The sequence below is a fragment of the Myotis lucifugus genome, unplaced genomic scaffold (assembly GCF_000147115.1).
Source record: "Myotis lucifugus unplaced genomic scaffold, Myoluc2.0 scaffold_5284, whole genome shotgun sequence".
Lineage (NCBI taxonomy): Eukaryota > Metazoa > Chordata > Mammalia > Chiroptera > Vespertilionidae > Myotis > Myotis lucifugus.
In genome coordinates this window covers 1-10,169 of record NW_005876332.1, presented here as the reverse complement: position 1 = coordinate 10,169, position 10,169 = coordinate 1, and the positions used below count along the sequence as shown (strand labels likewise).

Here is a 10,169-nt window from a genome sequence, read left to right as displayed (position 1 = left end):
GCCCTAAGTCTGCACTGAAGGCGCCTCAGCGTCTGTGGTGTGAGGCGCGTCCTCACTGGGTGAGGTGCCGGAGGAGAAACGGGGCCAGGGCCCCTCGCCGTGCTGACGCGCTGGGCGGTGTGGGGTGAAGCTGGTGGCGGGCGGTGGCTGTGGTGACTGACATCCGACTCGATGTGGTCACACCCAGGACCCGGGGTCTGGGCACAGCATCTGATGTGACAGACCAGGGTCTGTTTTTATTCAGATGTTACAAACCTAGCGAAGAGCTTTTGCTGCAGAATTGGTCTTTTGTCCGCTTGGAATACAGCGGGAGTGTCTGTGTGTGTAATGAGAGGGGCTTTAGGCGTGCGTGTGTGTGTGTGTGTGTGTGTGTGTGTGTGTGCGCGTGCAGTGGCTGAAAGCAGGAGGGGCTGCAGAGTGGGCGCTGCCTGGGAGGGTCTTTACATTTGAGTGACACAAGACAAACCTGAACCTTGGCTGTGAACACACCGTGATGGGGAAACAGGGACTTCAAGTGGGCAACCAGGAGAAAGCCGCGTTTAACACAAGCGAAAAGGGCTCCTGCGGGGGCCCGCTCTGCTTTCCATAGACTTACTCTCTGTGAGGTGAGCAGTCGTTTCAGGGGTGGGAGCTGCTTCCTCTGGGACGGTCGTAGGTGGGGCGGGGCAGGTCCGTGAGTGAGCCTGCGAGGAAAGGAGACCTTGTGAGTGTGTGCCCTCCCCCTCCCGTCTCAGGCGTGGGATGATGTCGTCCGCAAGGAGAAGCCCAAGGAGGACGCGTTCGAATATAAGAAGCGGCTAACGCTGGACCACGAGAAGAGCAAGCTGAGCCTCGCGGAAATATACGAGCAGGAATACATCAAGCTCAGCCAGGTGAGGAGCCACGAAGGCACAGCTGTTGCTGAAAGGAGAGACTGGGAGAACCAGTTCTGTGACGGCCCAAATTCATCAGACAGAAACCCTGAGCTCTCGGTCCCCTGGTCTCAGGGTGAGGCTCCGCGCAAGCCGGAATGGTGGGTTATAACGTTCCCACTGAGCGAGAGCGAGGTGTTCTTGCAGCTAACAGTGGTCACCTGATACTTCACAGCTAGTTATTAACTTTTCCAGCTGTATTACAGTAGTGCTACAATTAAACAATATATATTTTATTGATTTTAGAGAGGAAGGGAGGGAGACAGAAACATCAATGATGAGAGAGAATCATTGATCAGCCGCCTCCTGCACACCCTACACTGGGGACTGAACCTGCAACCCGGGCACGGGCCCTGATGGGGAATCGAACCGCGACCTGGTTCCATAGGTCGACGCTCAACCCCTGAGCCACATGGCGGGCAGTGCTGCAGTTTTAAATCATTTCTCATTCATCCTTTAGAAGTTGCTGGTGTGTTTTATAAGATTATCGGTAAATCCATTCATACTTTTAGGTCTGGTGGGTATTTTTGGTTTTTCTTTTTAATTAGATTCTTTAAAAAATATTCCTTAAGTAGGACAGAGTCCTATTTCCAATATAATAATTGTCAATTATTCCTTTACATTTGGTTTGACAGGAATGCGGCCAGTTGTGCTTGGGGAGGAGGTGACGTTGTTCCTCTGCCAAGGCCGTTAAGACTCCCAGCAGCTCGGTCAGTTAGGCCCGTCAGCAGCAGGAGCAACAGTGCCCTGGCAGGGGGAGAACTAGGAGGCTCTGGGTCTGAGTCCTGGCTGCCTGCGGCCCGGGGCGCTAGCGGAGGGACCTGTGTCGCGCCCAGGGTGCTGCCAGGAGGCTCGGTACACAGACAGGGAACGTGGGGTGCTGTCCGGTCACGTCCCTTAAGCCGCTTCGTCTGATGGTGTTAAACCTATTTTCTCAGCAAAAAACAGAAGAAGAAGAAAACCCAGAGCACGTGGCCATCCAGAAGATGATGGACGCCCTCTTCTTAAAGCTGGACGCCCTCTCCAACTTCCACTTCATCCCCAAACCCGTGAGTGCGCACCCTCCTGCGTGGACACGGAGCGGCTGTGGGCGCGGCCCTGGCTGAGCTTTGGGGAGACCAGCCTTCATTTGGCTTCTGCTTATCAGAGTCTGTTTTCAGGAGCTGGAAAACGAGAAAACTTACTAAGTATTGTTCCAGTGAACATTTTCCCTTGTATCTTTTTTCATATATTTCTTTTTTATTTAATACATTTTTAAATTGATTTCAAGAGAGGAAGGGAGAGGAAAGGAGAGACAGAAACATCAATGATGAGAGATAATCATGGATCGGCTGCCTCCTGCACGCCCCCCACTGGGGATCGAGCCTGCATCCCAGGCATGTGCCCTGACCAAGAATCGAACCGTGACCTCCTGGGTTATGGGTCAAGGCCCAATCACACCGGCCGGGCTCCATATGTTTCTTACAGTGAGCTCTTTACCCCCACCCCCACCCCTCCAACCAAGGGCAAGGTAATATTTACAGAAATCAACAGGTTCTATTAAACAGATAAGATTGAGAACGTACACAAGCATGGGAGAGGGGAATAGTTCAGTCCCAGATGAGAGAACTGGTGTGTGAATCCGGCAGAGGTGCCATGCAGAAGGGTAGGACGGGGTGCCCCTGGGGCAGTGCTGACACGGGAGACCTCGAATCCTCAGGCAGCGTGAGTGCTGCCCCGTTAGCTTGGCTTCCACCCTCAACACAGCTCCTGTTTTAAAGAACCTCCCGAAAGCATTTGATGTATTCGATTTTAAATTACTGGGTTCACCATTCAATTCTTTTAGGTGCGGACTGTTTCTTACTTCCTAATCCATGTGTCGTCTCTTCCAGCCCGTTCCGGAGATTAAAGTTGTGTCCAACCTGCCGGCCATCACCATGGAGGAGGTCGCCCCCGTGAGCGTCAGCGACGCGGCTCTCCTGGCCCCAGAGGAGGTCAAGGTGAGGAGCCGGGGGAAACGCGCAGTTATCTGCCGATCAGCAGTGTTCGCAGCCAGGTCTCCGTTTACTGTCATTCTTGAGTTCGTAGCTTTTATTCTAATGTATCTCAGCAGTTCCTGAGTATAATCAAATTAATAATGTTATAATGGTGTTTAATATTCAAATACCAGACTCCTGTAATCAGCTGTTACTACGATTTGCAGATATGAGACTTATTACAAAAGCTGTTGGTAGATAGTCAGTATCAGTATCTTGTTCTAATCCATTTGCATACTAGCGGGGTTAGGTTTCAAACAAATTGCATATATTGCACATATACTAGCAATCTTTTAACGTCAGCACTTCCCCCTCATGCCGTCCATTTAATGCTGTTCTGGAATGGAGTCAGGGTCTAGAACACGAGCCTTTGGGTGTCGGTAGAGGGTGGCCCGGCCGAGTGCGGCGGTCCCTGCCCGTGGACACGGCGCTCACGCCTGGCACAGTGACGCCGGTCCTGCCAGGATCTGTCTTCCCGCTGGCCTAGCAGCACAGCCCCTCTCCTCTCACTTGCTTTGCTGCTCCCGCACCCACCCCTTCAGAAACTCTGACAGCCCCAGCAGCTAGGCTGGCCGCTGAGGAGAGCGAGGCAGCTGAGCGCCACCCGGAGGATCTCCTGTCTCTGGCATCAGCCGCTTAGCACTGGGGCCACCTCAGCAGGTCCCGGGGCTCGTGCTGGAGTCCACGTGCCGTCGGCCTGACTAACTAGTATGTTGGTGGTTACTTTTTAAAGGAAAAAAATAAAGCTGGAGATATAAAAACCGCTGCTGAGAAAACAGCCACAGACAAGAAGCGAGAAAGGCGGAAAAAGAAACTGAGGAAGCACATGAAACTGAAGGAGAAGGAGAAGCGCAGGAGACTCCTGGAGAAGAGCAGCGCCCAGCCCGCGGGGAAGCTCAGCAAGGCCTCGGCTTCGGAGCAGCTCAGGCAGCTGACCAGAGCCGGCAAAGCCTCGCTGCTGAAGGTGAGCCCGCAGGCGCGGGAGGGGCCGCTGGGAGGCGCGTGGCCAGGTGTAGGTGCCCACGGTCCACTGGGTGGCAGAGCCGGCGACACCGCCCACCTGCGGGTGCGGAGGCCCCTGGTGACCGGACACAGCCTCCCACTCTGCTCCTCACAGCGTTTCGTGCTACTCCCTCTGCCCTCAGATTCCAAGAGCACTGGAGCAGCACCGAATGCGTAGAGTATCTCTATGCTGACTGGTTGAATGTCTCACAAGTTCGCCTAGTCCTTTTTCAATTTATATATATATATATAGTGTGTGTATATATATATGTGTATATATATGTATGTGTGTGTGTGTGTGTGTGTGTGTGTGTATATATATATAGTGTATCTGTGTTTTTATCCTCAACCGAGGATATTTCTTTCCATTGATTTTTAGAGAGAGTGTGGGGGACGGGGAGGCGAGGGGGGCGAGAGGAACATTGGTTGCCTCCTGCCGGGGCTGGGGATCAAACCTGCCACCCAGGTCCAGGCCTTTGACCGGGAATTGACCCCGAGGCCCTTCAGTCCGTGGGCCGACACTAACCACTGAGCACACCAGCCAGGGGTCACTCCTGTCCTGACAGGACGTCGTCATTGGGGTTCTTTGCCGTGAGCACATCTGTACATGAGCACGTGTTATTTTAACTGCAGGATGAAGGTAAAGACAGAGCCTTAAAGTCCTCTCAAGCTTTCTTTTCTAAGTTACAAGACCAAGTGAAAATGCACATCAGCGATGCAAAGAAGACAGAAAAGAAAAAGAAGCAGCGACAGGACCTTTCTGTCCATAAATTAAAGCTGTGATGTACTTGGACTATAATGTAAATATGAATGTGAGTTTATATTCAGTCACCGTTCTGTTTTATAAATAAAGTTTTTTGAGAACTCTGCCTGGTCCGGGTGGCAGATGTCTGGGAATTCCCCGGTGGAAAGAGAAACTCCAGGCTGCCTTGGGAAGCCCCGAGCGGCCGTGCAGGAGACCGCCCAGCCATGATCCTCTCGCATCACCGATGTCTCTCGCTCCCTCCCTTCCTCTCTGAAATCAATAAAAATACATATATTTTTATAATGTTATTACCTTCACAGCGAGGCCTTTCCTCCCCGCCTCACTGCGATGCTCCTCCTTTCTCTCCAAAGGGCTTGTCTTTTAATTCTCTACATAATACATTTTTTGTTCGTTTTTTCCTCTCCTTCCTCAACCAGAACGTATTCTCCATGAAGGCAGGGGTTTCCCCACACCCAGTGGACATTACCGCACTCAGGGGAGGCCCCCACTACCTATTTAATGGTGAAGTCCCTATTCCTGTCCCTTTCCTCTCTGGTGAGTCTGTTCAGCACATGGATGAAGTTAGTACAGAGTTAGCGCTGGCCCGTGTTGCAGGCGGCGAGCGGCGAAGGACAGCGGACGGGCCCTGGGCTGAGAGAGCGTACGTGGTGGTCATTCTTGGGGACGCCGGGGGCAGCTGGTGTCCGTGCTGCAGGGCTGACCGATGAAGTCACGTTTCAGTGATGACACAGCCATTATTAGAAATTAAATTGCACAAGCTCACAGCTAAGCTAGATTGAAAATAAGTACGCCAAACTCATCACTCTAGTTACGCTAGTCCCCGCTTACCCACCATTTCCCTTTCCACCATTTTAGTTACCTGTGGTCAACTGTGGTCCAAAAATGTGAAGTGGAAAATTCCAGGTATAATTCATGTTTTAAATTGCCTGCCATGCTGTGTGACTTGATAATTTCACAAGGACCTGCTCGGTCCTGCCCGAGTGAATGGTGCCTTTGTCCAGCATATCCAGCTGTTTCCGTTATCAGATCAATTATCAGAGAGAGATCACAGTCGCATAACTTCTATTATGCATATTGTTACCATTGTTCTATGTCATTATTAGCTATTGTCAATCTCTTCTAAGTTAAACTCAATCATCGGTATGTATTTGTAGGACAGTCTATGCAGGGTTCGGCCCTATCCGCGGTTTCAGCCATCCGCGGGGGGCTTGGGACGAACCCCAGGAATTGGGGGGGCGGGGGGCGCTGTACTGACCGACTACATTGTATCATCCCTTTGCGCTTGAGGTTGCATCCACTGTAACAAGGCGCGAGCGGCACCCCCTTGGGAAGCCCCGCAGAGCTGGGTGGGTAGAGCCCGTCTCTGTCTCATCCCAGGAACCCACTTCACTTTGACACCGACGGCTCCCCCGACAAGCGGCCTGCGCCCCGACCGGGAAAGGGGTGCCCTCGGAGCGCACGTGCCGGGGCGCATGCGCGGTCGGCCTCCTGCAGGGCTCCACAACCCTCTGCCGCCTGCATGGAAGGAAGCCTTCCTGGAGGAGGAGGAGGGGGAGGAGGAGAGATCGATCACTCGGGCCTCCGCTGGGGGAGCCTGTGCGCGCCGAGACGCGGGGATCGGCTGGTTGTGCCTGGGCGCGCGGAGCCCCGTGGGAGGTGCGGGCCGCCGGCCGGGGGCGCGGGGCGCAGGGGGCGCGGCAGAGCCGGGAGGGAGGGGAGCGGGCGGCGCGAGGTGGCCGGGCTGGGGGCGCGGGGAGGAAGGGAGGCCCCCGCGCGGTGGCGACGCCCCAGGCGTGCACCCATGTGCGCGGATGCGGCCCCAGGGAAGGGCCGGGCTCACCCCGCGCCCCGGTTCGGTGGCCGCAGCTGCCGGTCGTGCAGGCAGGAGTGACCCGGGCATCCTGTCTCCCGGAAACAGTTACCGATGCCGTGGGTTTAGGAAGGGATCGGGTGTAGCCACATTGGGGGGGACCACTGGGGGCTCAACGCGAGGTCAGCGAGCCCAGTGCCAGGCCGTGCCTTAGGCGGGTCGCGCTGAGCGTGCACGGGGCGCCCTGCCCGTAGCCGCCCCAGGCTTTTCCTCCGCGGTGCCCGGCTCTGGCTTCGGAGCGCGCCTTGCCGTCTGACCCGCACGTGCTGTGCTCTGCAGGGAGTACGTGCTATGCAGTCCAAGGGAAGCCCGCTCTCCGCCGTCCAGCCCGGGAACGTCCCCGCAAACCCCTGCGCCCTCCCCCAGGGGGCGCCTTCGCTCTCCTCCCCGAGACACAGCCTGCTTCTCCAGGGCGCATGATGCCAGGGGGGACGTCGCCCGCGAGAAAAAGGCCCCGTCGAAGCCTGTCGAGCAGCAGAGCGAAAAAAAATGCATCCAAGTCCATCGTGCTGTGTTTCAACAACACGCCACCCGCCAAACTTGCCTGCCCGGTGTGTAGTCAGATGGTGCCCCGCTATGACCTGAACCGGCACCTCGATGACATGTGTGCTAGCCGCGATGACGTCACTCCGGGGGCCCCGGGGCTGGGCGGCGTCCCGGGTTCAGCCGTGGCCCCTGGAGAAGGGGTAACACCGGAGAAGTCGCCACCGTCCAAGACAGACTTAACCCCTGAGCAAAGCGACTCGGCAACAAGGGGCGCGCAAAAGCGGACCAGCCCCTACTTTCAAGGTACCGATGGCGGCGTGTGCCACAGTCAGGACGCCGAGCTGAGATCTCGCCCCGTCCAAGTCGTTCCTTTGGGAAGCCTGTCGTCCAAGTTATCCAGGAGGTACCTGCAGGCGAGAAGAGCCACGCAGAAGAACGAGGCCGCAGCGGTCAGGGTGGTGGCCAGCTGTGCCGAGGCGGAGGACGAGGACCGGGGCGTGGAGAGCAGCTCCCAAAAGGAAAACCTGTTTTCCTGCGATTCTCTTCCGGAGCAAGATCCTGTCGAAGGCCCCCCGTTAATGGCAGAGCCTCCCCAGGACTGTGGGAGGTCCACCCTCGCTCCTGCCTCCCCAGATAATGCTGTGTTATTGCCCCAACGAACTCCTGGGAATAATCCACTGTCCGCTTCCCAGGACAGCCGTGCAGAGCAGGAGAGCGTCGGACAAGCGGATGGTGCAGGTGTCGGGACACGGGAGGCCGGTGTTGGGGAAGAAACCGAAGTCCCTGAGACTTCGGAATCTGAAACACAGCTTTCTTGGGAGGCGCCATCTCAGAGCTCTACCCATGACGCTTCCGAGTGGGGGAACTTCCACAAACTCCCTCTGGAAGGTGACAGCGGCTTAAAGGATGAAACCGCTCTCGGGGTTCCTTCGGGGCCGGGGCCGAGCTGCGGCGTTCCTGGTGAAACGGTCCCAGCGCCGCCCGGCCACCCCTACTACCTCCGTAGCTTCCTGGTGGTGCTGGGAGCCGTCTTCGAGAATGAGGACGACAGGATGCTCTTCAACGAGCAAGAGAGGGGAATCGTCACTAAATTCCATCAGTTATCAGGTATCGTAAGCGTGTGCTGTCGGGGTTTTGTCCCCCATTTGCTGGCCTGATTGGGGCCGTGAGGTGACGGGCAGCAGTCTGTTGGCCACAAGGAGTCAGTGTGGTTTTAAGAATCAACTGGGAGCACACAGAGGAGCCAGCCTTCTACTGGTCTCCTCTAGGTCAGGATATGTTTGGAAAGGAGACAAGATTTTGTGCCCTGTGATGTCCGTTCCTGTAGTTTCCTGCCTGTATATGTATACAGCAGGCCCTCCGATAATGTTGTGTTTTAATAGATTTTTACTGACTTCAGAGAGGAAGGGAGAGGGAGAGAGAGAGAGAAACATCAACGATGAGAGAGAATCACGGATTGGCTGCCTCCTGCACGCCCCACACTGGGGATGGAGCCCGCTACCCGGGCATGTGCCCCGACCGGGAATCGAACCGTGACCTCCTGGTTCCTAGGTCGATGCTCAACCACTGAGCCACGCCGGCCGGGCTCCAATAATGTTTTGTTCATCATCTTCTCATTATAATACTGATGAGATGCCATAGGAACTAAACTCTCATTTATATCAATTATTCTACGGTGGAATTGGTTTTTTTAAAAATATATTTTATTGATTTTTTACAGAGAAGAAGGGAGAGGGATAGAGAGCTAGAAACATCGATGAGAAAGAAACATCGATCAGCTGCCTCCTGCACGCCCCCCAGTGAGGATGTGCCTGCAACCAAAGTACATGCCCTTGACCGGAATCGAACCCGGGACCCTTGAGTCCACAGGCCAACGCTCTAACCCTTAAAGTCGCAGGACTTATCGATGTCATTGGTAGGTGACAAACAGCCTTTTCTGGATGAAAAAATAAGAGTGAGCAGTGCGACCTCGCAAGGCGCCCTCTGCGTTCTGAGCGGCCGCTCGGGCCGGGGCGGGCTGTTGGTTTCTGCACAGCCTCCTCAGACATGAAAGCAAAGGGACAGAGCAGGAGGAGGCAGACCACGGTCGGCTGAAGCACGTTCCCCCCAGCAATATTTTAGGCTCCTGGGCTTGCCTTTCCGAGTCTGGGCGTGGAGGAAGTGGAGGCAGCCAAGCTAAACTGGTCCGTGTAAAAATACGCCTCGGCTCCTTGGCAGCCGCCGTGGCTCTAGGCCAGGGTCCAGGTTTGCAACAGAAGCCACCCTGTCACAGCCTCGCTGTTTACCCAAAGGGCCGAGGGGGAGCCAGCGTCCCTCCCGCGGCAGGAGCGGCTGGCGAGGAGGCCACACCGACCTTGGGTGCCCCGTAGCCAGGTCTGACTTCTCAGTAGATTTTTTAAAAACCCGGAACATGACTGACTACTCACGTTAAAGTGAAAGGTTTTTGTTTTAAATTCACACAGTGGAATTATTACGGAGTTCCTTGTGTTGCTGTTAATCCTCACGCAAGGATATTTTTTCCATTATTTTTAAAAAGAGAGTGGAGGCGGGGGGAGAGAGAGAGAGAGAGAGAGAGAGAGAGAGAGAGAGAGAAAGATCGATGTGAGAGAGACACATCAGTTGGTTGCCTCCTGCACGTGCTCCCACCGGAAATCAAACCACCAGCCCTTGGGTGAGCGGGCCGATGCTCTAACCACTGAGCAACACACTGGCCAGGGCCAGCCCCTCCTTTTTGTGGGAGAGAAAACGAAGTCTCAGGAAGGTGCCCCACGGTGGACAAGTGGCAGAACCAGCCCCGGGCTTCCCATCTGGGCATCTCCCTGCCCCTGGGGGGCGAGCACATGAGCAAGGAGATAAGTTACATCTTCCACAGGAAGAAAAGGGTTCTGGGGGGAGACCAGCTGAGGAGGCAGGCATGCACTTCTAAGAGGGATACCGTCCCTCGGTTTTAAAAAGGAAGCGATACCTGTCCGCTGTTTTGGAGAAGAAAGGTAACATCCTCCCCTCTTTTCCTTCACCTGCTTGCAGAGCGTGGTCAGAAGTTATACGTCAGAACTTTTCCAGCGCAAATTCGGCTGATAAGAGGCATAAGTGGAATATGAAGAGATCGCCCCTGACTT

The 10,169-nt window shown here is 55.1% G+C and overlaps 2 protein-coding genes across 2 annotated transcripts; both read left to right on the top strand.

Moving 5' to 3' along the window:
• The first annotated feature begins 80 nt into the window (after nt 1–80).
• MPHOSPH10 (M-phase phosphoprotein 10) lies at nt 81–4,797 on the top strand. Its single transcript, XM_006109045.3, has 5 exons — nt 81–872; nt 1,850–1,960; nt 2,783–2,890; nt 3,660–3,890; nt 4,562–4,797. Exons 2-5 carry the CDS (start codon nt 1,898–1,900, stop codon nt 4,709–4,711), a joined length of 552 nt encoding a protein of 183 aa, XP_006109107.2. The 5' UTR covers nt 81–872; nt 1,850–1,897; the 3' UTR covers nt 4,712–4,797.
• Nucleotides 4,798–6,436: 1,639 nt separating this feature from the next.
• LOC102420867 (fanconi-associated nuclease 1-like) lies at nt 6,437–10,151 on the top strand. The gene is made up of 3 exons (XM_023749301.1): nt 6,437–6,623; nt 6,844–8,157; nt 10,078–10,151. The coding sequence occupies exons 1-3, from the start codon at nt 6,506–6,508 to the stop codon at nt 10,149–10,151; spliced, it is 1,506 nt and encodes a 501-aa protein (XP_023605069.1). The 5' UTR covers nt 6,437–6,505.
• The last annotated feature ends 18 nt before the right edge of the window (nt 10,152–10,169 follow it).

Bases quoted from the DNA above. Each gene is read 5' to 3' on its own strand.
- MPHOSPH10 (XM_006109045.3), top strand. From the start codon at position 1,898: ATGATGGACGCCCTCTTCTTAAAGCTGGACGCCCTCTCCAACTTCCAC. The intron at 1,961-2,782 runs GTGAGTGCGCAC...CGTCTCTTCCAG, and splicing joins TCCACTTCATCCCCAAACCC to CCCGTTCCGGAGATTAAAGT. The intron at 3,891-4,561 runs GTGAGCCCGCAG...TTTTAACTGCAG, and splicing joins GCAAAGCCTCGCTGCTGAAG to GATGAAGGTAAAGACAGAGC.
- LOC102420867 (XM_023749301.1), top strand. From the start codon at position 6,506: ATGCGGCCCCAGGGAAGGGCCGGGCTCACCCCGCGCCCCGGTTCGGTG. The intron at 6,624-6,843 runs GTGGGTTTAGGA...TGTGCTCTGCAG, and splicing joins CGGAAACAGTTACCGATGCC to GGAGTACGTGCTATGCAGTC. The intron at 8,158-10,077 runs GTATCGTAAGCG...ACCTGCTTGCAG, and splicing joins TAAATTCCATCAGTTATCAG to AGCGTGGTCAGAAGTTATAC.